Source organism: Vanacampus margaritifer, chromosome 7 (genome assembly GCF_051991255.1).
Source record: "Vanacampus margaritifer isolate UIUO_Vmar chromosome 7, RoL_Vmar_1.0, whole genome shotgun sequence".
Taxonomy (NCBI): Eukaryota; Metazoa; Chordata; class Actinopteri; order Syngnathiformes; family Syngnathidae; genus Vanacampus; species Vanacampus margaritifer.
Window position 1 is genome coordinate 4,938,622 of NC_135438.1, and position 9,761 is coordinate 4,948,382.

Genomic DNA, 9,761 nt, shown 5'->3' on the forward strand with positions numbered 1-9,761 from the left:
TATTTGGCCCGTGTTTTAGATCAAGTTTTCCATGGCATTGCCACGAATTGTGTGCTTATTACACAGTTATTATGCAGTTTTTACACATTGATTACATTTTCTATACTTTTAGCTCAATTTTCGTTGTAAAATGATGAGTCCCATTTTAAACACTACTAAAAGTCAAAGGACAGTGTGAAACTCTCACGCTAATCACAACCTCAAAAGATTATCCGTACAAGGTGACCCGGTATTTTTATCTGAACATGACCTTGTGCACTAGATTGAGTTCACATGCACACATTCAAAAGGGATGCAGAAGCTAAGGCTAAAATAAGGCTAATCTGGATGTTTTGCTTGCAAAAAATTTACTATGAGAATTTTAGACGTTTTTGCAAGAAGGTCAGTTCAGTTGTTTCGTTTCGTCGGGGTGCCGGCCCACCTGTTCTGCCAGCTGATGCCCGATTATTACCCACGTTGTACAGCACAACCAGCAGACACTCTGGTGCCGGGACGTCCCAATGTCATGACCCCACTATGCCCCCCCATGCCAAGGGTGAGGAAAACTCCATCGCTGGCGGTGTTGTGAACCAATTGCATTCGGTTTGCATGTGTATGTTTCATTTTATTTATATTATTTCATCATGCTTTTATTATGTTTGCATGATAAAAAACATGAGAACTAGTCTACTTCTGTTGCGATGTTAACGAAAGTACATTTCACAGACATTGTATTATATCACACCTGTTTTTTACTGGTCATCTTTGTACAGTGATATTTTTTGGACCACACCCCAGCGCGCCTACCCCTAGGCTGTCCCAAGACGCCTTCAGTCGAGGTGCACAATAGCAACTTTTGTGTAGGCAACTTTTAGCTATTGTCAGCTGCAGACAAACAATTACACACATAGCAATCCATTCGCGCGAAATTGCCTCCCGCACTGAAGTTCACACCTCCCCCACCCCTCCCAAACCTTTTTGAGGATAGAAGGTTGCTTCTTGGTTGGAGGAACACTTTCACAACCTCCTCCAATGGTCTTTCTTAATTTAGCCGTGGGGGCAGGGGGCTTTCCTCCAACCCCCCCCCCCTCCCCCCTCCCTTGCCCTGTGCTGACAGGAGGGAGGGTCCAACGAGGGTCCCTGTCTACAGTTTCATTATTACCTGCGCAGCCCTAGCAGCACTCACCACACTTGTGCGTCTGTGTGTGGACGCGGCAACAGAAGAGAGAGGACCAGAAGGTTTTATGTTTTTTCTTCTTTTTTTTTGTTCAAATTGTGAGCGGATTTTTTTTCCTACATTAAGTGAAATTTAGACATAAAAGCTGTGGACATGGCAGCTAGTCTGCAAAGTTCACGCTGGAGGTGCCTCCTATACATGCTCGGCGTGTGTCTGGCCTCGGCTGAGCCTTTTAACCAAGCACACCTCTACCAGTACAAAGCTGGACCCAATGAAGACAACATCATCATCGCCAACAACGGGATTAGGGTTCCGTTGGGGAAATCTGTCTTTTTGGATCCCATAAATGACTTGGTGACAGAGGTTCAGCCCGGGGATCGCTGCCACGTAACAGTTTTGGACAACGACCCGCTGGCTCAGAGACCGGGGACGCTAACCCCCAAGAGGTTCCCTTGTTCCTTTGCGCCCGATGAAGTGAAATACACCCATTTTGGGTCACGGAGCCCCAGCACGGACCGGGTAAAGCTGCAGCTGCGCTATGACTCCCATACGGACACGGTGGTGATCCCGTTCATGCTGGAGGTGGAGGTTGTATTCCAGCAGCTGGAGGTCCTCATCAGGAATATGCCCATCAACGTGGACAAGCTCAATGGCGAGAGTGGCCCCATAGACAAGAAGGCACTGGAGTTTTCTTATGAGGATGGTGTCACGCAATGCAAGATTGCCACGTTGGTCAGCGCCGGAGGTCTCCCCAGGTATGGCACTCTTATTAATAACCCCAACAACGGGCAGATGGTTGACTGTGATGAATTTGTGAAGCTGGGCATTCGTTACAAGCACACAGCTAAGACCAATTCGCCAAACAGAGACTATATTCCCATGGTGGTAGAGCTGCAGGACAACGATGGTAACACGATAATGCAAGAGCATTTCCAAATGATGGTTCGGATCAGGGAGGGCGCAGAAAACACAGCGCCGAAACCCAGCTTTGTGTCAATGATGATGATGGAGGTGGATCAGTTTGTGATGACTGCCATCACTAGCGACATGCTGGCCGCTGAAGACGTGGAGTCGGACCAGGACGATTTAATTTTTAATGTCACCTCGCCTCTGGGCCCCGAGCAGGGCTACATCATCAGCACGGATGACCAGAACATGCCCATCACATCCTTCTACCAGCGGGACATAAAAGATCTCAAAATAGCCTACAAGCCACCTTCGGACGACTCCGAAGTGGAGAGGATCTTTCAGCTTGAGTTTGAAATTGTTGACACGGACGGCGCTGCGTCTGACACCTTTGCTTTTATGATTGTGGTGAAGCCCATGAACACCCTGGCCCCTGTGGCCACCAAAAACACGGGGCAGCTCTTGTTTGAGGGGCAATCAAGAGCACTTTCCAGCTCACAAAATTTAGAGATCAGCGATGAAGATAACCTGGAAGATGTGAGGATAACAGTGATTGATGGCCTGAAGCACGGGGAGCTGAGCGTGCTTGGGGGTCGTAGGAAATTCTTCACGCCGGCCGACTTGGACGCCAGAATTGTAGTGTACCAGCATGATGGGAGTGACACTTACAGCGACAACATCATTTTCCGCATGACGGATGGCCAGCATGAAGTTGAATTTTTGTTTCCCATCACGATTGTCCCAACTGACGATGAGCCGCCCATCATTAATGCAAATACTGGGCTGGTGCTGTTCAAGAACGAAGTCATGCAGATTTCCCCATTCATCCTGAGCGCAACAGATATCGATTCGGAAGACGCCACCATTAAGTTCATCCTGGAGGCGCCTTACTCCGTTGTGGGGGAGTTCTTGCTCCGGCAAGTGGAGCCCCCCTTTGACCCCACCCTGTGGAAGTTCAGCGCGACAGATGAGATGTTTGAGCAGGTGGTGACTGAATGGTTCCAGCAGGACATCATGGATGGGAAGCTATTCTACCGTCATGTTGGAAGTCACAGCACCACCACCGTCATTGACCAGCATGTGTTTCGGGTCCATGACGATAATGACCCGCCCAATCAATCCGGCGAGCAGTTGTTCACTGTCAAAATCCACCCCGTAGATGACCTTCCCCCGGAGCTCTCCCCCGGCACCACCCTTCACATGACGGTCAAGGAGTATGAACTGACGTACTTTAGAAAGTTATTTTTAAGCTACAGCGATCTAGACTCCGACGACCGAGACCTAAAGTACACCATCACTAAGCCTCCGACTGACACGGATGAGAACAACCCGGTGCCTCTGGGTGACATTGTACTGACAGACAACCCAGATGTTGTAATCACTGAGTTCACGCAGGCCCAGGTCAATCACCACAAGGTGGCGTACAAGCCCCCCGACCAGGAGCTTGGCATCACTCCAAAAGTGGCTCAGTTTACGTTCATCGTGGAGGACACTTCCGGAAACACTGCTGATGGACTGTTCACCATTTTCTTGCAGCCGGTCGACAACAAACCCCCGCTTATTACGAACCCAGGGTTCAGTATCATGGAAAGAGACTCGTACGTCATCACCAGCAAAGATCTGCATGCCACAGACACTGATACAGACGATGAAAATATCATTTTCACAGTTAGTCAGGTTCCCAAACATGGGCGGCTGCAGTATTTAGGCATAGACATGTCAAACGGCGAAACGTTTGTGCTCCAAGATATTGCGAACGGCCGCATTGCTTACACCCACAGCGGCGAGGAATCCCTCAACGACGTCATCAAGCTGGATGTAAGTGACGGTTTCCACGAGGTGCCCATCAACATGAAGATCACTGTGGACCCAGTGGACGACGAGACCCCCACCATCATGCTTCCCTCCGGTGTGGTGGGCGCGTCCATCGATGTGCTGGAGAACGGCGCCACAGAAATCACCAGCAGCGTGATTAAGGGCCGTGACGAAGATACAGACGATCTCATGTTGATGTTCATTGTAGAGGAGCCCCCCAGGCTGGGTGAAATCCTGGTCAACGGTGCCCCGGCTGAGAGGTTCACGCAGGCTGACATCATCAACGGAGCGGTGGTGTATGTGCACACCTCCGGGGAAATTGGACCAGTGAAAGTACATGATTCCTTCAACCTCACCCTGTCTGACTTGTCTGAACAGTGGGTGGTCGGTGGTAACAAGGTCCAAGGAGTGACGGTGCATGTCACCATCCTGCCTGTTGACAGCATCCCACCAATTGTTAGCGTCGGGGGGCAGTTTGTCGTGCTGGAAGGTGAGAAGAACGTAATCACACTGGACCAGATCCAAGCGGAGGACATCGACACAATTAGCGAAGACATCCTGTGTACCATCATCGTCCAGCCCTCATCTGGCTACGTGGAAAATATCTCCCCAGCTCCCGGCTCTGAGAAATCCCGAGCGGGGACAGCCATCACTGCCTTTAGCATTAAAGATGTTGCCTTCGGGCATATCTACTATGTCCAAAGCATCCATAAAGGTGTCGAACCCGTGGAGGATCGCTTCACCTTCCGCTGCTCGGATGGCATCAACTTCTCTGAACGACACTTCTTCCCGGTCGTCATCATTCCAGCCAATGACGAGAAGCCGGAAATCTTCATTCGTGAGTTCATAGTGATGGAGGGCATGAGTTTGGTCATCGACACGCCCATCCTGAACGCAGCCGACGCCGACATCCCCGATGACGACTTGCACTTTGAGATCGTCAAAAACCCCAAACACGGCACCATAGTCCAACAGCTCAGCACTGGCACCATCCCGGTGGACAGGTTCGACTTGGAACAGATCAAGGAGGCCTCAAATATCGTCTATGAGCACGACGACTCGGAGACCAAAGACGACAGCTTTGTGATACGGCTCTCAGATGGGAAACACACAGTGGAGAAGAAAGTGCTCATCATGGTCATTCCGGTTGATGATGAGACACCCAGGATGGCGATTAATGACGGACTTGAGGTTGAGATTGGTGAGACTAAAGTCATCAGTAACCGGATTCTGAAGGCTACCGATCTGGACTCCGAAGACAGCACGCTTGTTTACATTGTGCGCTACGGTCCGGCCCAAGGCTACCTGCAGCGCATCAGCAATTTTGGCGACGTCCTCGGTAACATCACTTTTGGCATGAACTTCACGCAGGACGAGGTTGACAAGCAGCTCATCCAGTACGTGCACACAGGCCAGGAAGGAATCAGAGACCTGCTCAAGTTTGATGTCACAGATGGCATCAACGCCCTCATTGATCGCTACTTCTACATCAACATCGGAAGCATTGACATGGTCTTCCCAGAAGTTATCAACAAAGGAGTGACGCTCAAGGAAGGCGGCAAAGTCACACTAACCACGGACCTCCTCAGCACCAGCGATATCAACAGCCCTGACGAGTTTCTCAGCTTTAGCATTACGCGGGCCCCGAGCAGAGGTCACTTGGAGTGCACCGACTACCCCGGTGTGCCCATTTCCACCTTCACCCAAATGCAGCTCGCCGGCAACAAGATCTACTACATCCACACATCCGACGACGAGATGAAGATGGACAGCTTTGAGTTTGAGGTGACGGACGGCTACAATCCGGTCTTTCGCACCTTCCGGGTGTCCATCACTGACGTGGACAACAAGAAGCCCGTCTTGACCATTAGCAAGCTAGCTGTGGAGGAAGGCGAAGCCAAGCTCATCACGCCGTTCGAGCTGACGGTGGAGGATCGTGACACGCCGGACCACCTGCTGCGCTTCGTCGTGACGCAGGTGCCGGTGCATGGGCAGCTGCTTTTCAACAACTCCCGGCCCATCACAGCATTCACCAAGCAGGACCTGAACGAGAACCTGGTCAGCTACAAGCACGACGGCACCGAGACCAGCGAGGACAGCTTCTCCTTCACGGTCACCGACGGCACCCACACCGACTTCTACGTATTCCCCGACACCATTTACGAGACGCGCAGGCCGCAGATGATGACCATTCACATCAACACGGTGGACAACGGCGTGCCGCAGATTGTGGTCAACAAGGCGGCAGGTTCACTCAGGCTACTCCCCTCGGGCCACGTGGGCTTCCTGATCACCAGCAAGGCCCTGCGATCGGAGGACCGTGACAGTCAGCGGGACGTCCTGAAGTACATCGTGTCGGAAGCGCCACAGCACGGCTTCATTATGAACTCCGCCGCGGGCAACGACAGCATCAGGACCTTCACGCAAGGTATGAGCACAAACCCCGCGTCCATCCGCTTGACAGACTTATTTTTAGTAGCCAATAGTAGCTGAGAATCATCAAAATTGTTTCAGTATATTTTAACACAGCTTGATGTTCTCTATCAAGGAGCTGGGTGGCAAAAATTCACAAATTGTGACATTTCCAGTCTCCTTGTATTCCTATCTCTCTTGCAACCCGCTGATGACACAGCGAGTCTGTGTCACTCTAATCTCACTTCTTTTTGGGAACTTCCCGTTTCAAGCTTCACAGTGGCGAGATAATGTTGATCAATTATGAGGTGTCTCTTCGTCTCATGATGTGAAAACATTAACAACATGATGAAGGGGACTATCAATTTCAATTGAACCAGGAAAGATATTCATGGGTCAAACACCTGCTGTGAAATGCGGTTTGGCTCCTTGATAGAGGAAGCACTTAAACATACAAAAGGTTTAAGGCAGAGTCAAATTAAGTTTACCTGTAAAGCCTACAGTGAATTTTAGGTTTATCCTGAAATTTTTGTTGAATAAAAGACGGTACATTAAACTCCGCGAACCAACTCCAAATGAGATGTAATTGTTCAAATGAGCTGGGAAAGGCATTTGCTATGAGGCACACATGATGTCATCATAATATTAATCGCCGCTTGGGGGTCTGTGAATATGGCCTACTTCTTCTAGAGCTTCTTCTTTGACATTTTGTATTTCTCTTGACACGTTCATGTACCGCCAAACAGCTGACATCAACGACATGAAGATCAGCTACGTCTTGTTGGACGGAAGCAACGCCACCAGTGACATCTTCTACTTCACCATTGAGGACAACGGTAAGAAGCATTTCGATCATTACCTCTAAGTGGCTTTTTCCTTTTTACGTAAAAATGTCACTCTCACCAAATTGTTTGCATCACAAAGATTTAAGGCAGTTGGCTGTGACCGACACCCGATACAGAACCGTCCGCTGGAGGCGGGTTTAAAGGACATCGGGTTGGGGGTTGGGTCAAGGGGCCACTTGAGCCAAAAAGTTGACGACGACTCAGAAAAAGCACGGGCAGTTGAAGGGCCTGATGGCTTAGAAAGGGTTCGAGCCTGGCTTTTTAAGCCACACGTCCGCCTTGGCATCCTGAGAGAGTTGGCACACCCCCTCTTTAGAACATGCCCCCTCCCAAAAATGTTTGCATGTTAACTATAGGCCTATGATTTTTAGTTGAAGTTTATTTTGTGCACTATTTTGGGAGTTTTTCAAATAATTTTTTCTTTTCTTTTTAAAAATTCAAAATTATGGGCATAAATGTTTATATTATCTTACTTAAGATGGTAGTTGTTTTTGTTGAAAAGTTGTAGTGATTAAAAATAGATAATTAAATGATTACATAAATCAATAAACAATAATAAAAACAATGTTAATACATATCTTTCATTTCAGACCACCATTTTGTTTTTTTGACACAAGCATGAAAGGGTAGCGTTTGTTTTGTTTGCTTTTTTAGATTTTTTTTTTTTTGATTTTAAAAAACACATTGGTGGTGAAAAAATAATAAAAATGCATTACTATGAGACCATCATAACACATTAAATCTTGCACACCCCTTGGAGTTTCTGAAGTATTTTTAGGGATATATATTTATTTTGTAGTCAATCATCTTAACATTTTTATTTTGTGAAAGGAAAATGAATTTCAGGGAAATAAATCATACCAGACCACCATGACTTTAGTTTTTGCGCACGCACAAGAGGGTAACATTTTGTCTTGTTTAGCTTTACAGTTAAAAAAATAAAAATAATAATTGTGGAGGAAATGCTTATATATTTAATGTTTAAAACAAATGTGTAATTATTAGTCCAGGTCATAATTCCATTTTTAAGATAGCGTACCCTCTTGATGATACCCTTAGTTGTTGTTGTTTTTTTTAAACTATTTTTTTTTTTTAATGTAACCTTTATTTAACCAGGAAATATCTAATTGAAATGAAAAGCCTCTTTTTCAAGTCTTGGCCAAGAGGCCGCAGCAAACAAAATGTACCTTTACATACTCAACATGGAAGTTTACGCACGACGAAAAGCAAGTCCATTTGTCTCAGTTTGGATTTAAAAGTAGCATACAATCAAATGTGCTTTGTGTGAATCAAATAAAGTTGGACACAGCAGTTACTTTCCAAGTCACAGTATCCTCTCTATATATTGTAATCCAAACCTTAAATATGGCATTAATATCCATACATAAATTATATGGATTCTTTATATAGCACAGGCTGGGCATTAAAAAAGTGACAGGTGGTCCTCGCTATTTTAGCCACAGCTTGCGCGTACAAAACAATTCTCACCAGTGCTGTCAGGAAAGTTGAATTTGTCAGTATTTAGCATTAGGGGCCATTTATTGATTCTTTTACTTTTCTTAACGAGGGGTCTGTAGCGCTAACACTAATTGCTCCCATTAGTTCTGTGGCGAACCCTCGTGACAAAACACTAATTACCCAGAGAAAGTTAAAATTACCGTCGAAAAAGACAGTATAATAGTACGCACTGTAATGTTGTTGTTCTTTATCCTCTGTGAAGAAAAAATAACGCAGTACTGATTAGATGAGAGGAGTTGAGACCTCAAGGGACAGTATGCCGATACACATCTGTTTGTCAGAAATGGCCCCAAGGTGGCCAAGGCGGGCACTCAAAATAGGGCAAAAATAATGGCCATGCAATTGATGCAAGAAGATTAAAAAATAAATAAATAAATAAATAAAAAAGGAAATTTCTACAAATTTATAAGGGTTATTTTTCTTCAGTAAAATCTATATAAAACAACAGTTTGGTTATTTTTTTTGGGGGGGGGGAGCTGTGGAAGGCTGGAACAGATTAATTTAGGTGTCTCCCTGCAGCCAAGGAAGGAAAGAGGTGGGACGGAAGGTGGAGGGGGTGGGCGTAGGATGAACCAGGTGTAGCCTTGTACTTTTCAGGGACACAAAGCTTACACCAAAACAGCCCAAGACCTGGATAATTGGACACCTTGACACAAATAAACACACACATCCGGCAGATTGGAGATAAAAAGGTCGAGTGTGGAGCAGTTGAAGGTATTTCGGACGTGAACGGACATGCCGATGGTCAGCTTTTCTCACCAGCAAGATGGCAAACACGGATAAAGTCGCAAACAAAGGGTTCAAAAGGGATTTCAGCCAAGATTTGAGAAAACCCACAATTCAGAGTTATGTTGTAAAATTTAATTGGGTGTATCATAAACTTTAAGAATTTGGATTGTAATTTAAAGCGTACACCCTTGCATACACGGCCACGCTGATATTTTTAATATTGTGCACCTACAAAATCCCTGGAGGGTTTTTCCCCCCCATCTTTGTTGTTTTTTTAGGTTAAAATGTAATTTATATATGTTAAAATCTATCCATCTATCTATATATATATATATATATATATATATATATATATACACACACACACACACACACAGTAT

General features: G+C 46.3%; 2 protein-coding genes across 2 annotated transcripts in view; one reads left to right on the top strand and one right to left on the bottom strand.

The window, feature by feature from the left end:
- Window positions 1-9,761, bottom strand: part of LOC144055184 (uncharacterized) — a 46,570-nt gene that overhangs the window by 17,439 nt on the left and 19,370 nt on the right. The window lies entirely within an intron of this gene.
- frem3 (Fras1 related extracellular matrix 3) overlaps window positions 1,310-9,761 on the top strand; it is a 41,651-nt gene continuing 33,199 nt past the window's right edge. The window contains exons 1-2 of the mRNA XM_077570956.1: window positions 1,310-6,305; window positions 7,036-7,125. Of these exons, the coding sequence (XP_077427082.1) occupies window positions 1,310-6,305; window positions 7,036-7,125 (5,086 nt within the window). The remainder of the gene's footprint in view (window positions 6,306-7,035; window positions 7,126-9,761) is intronic.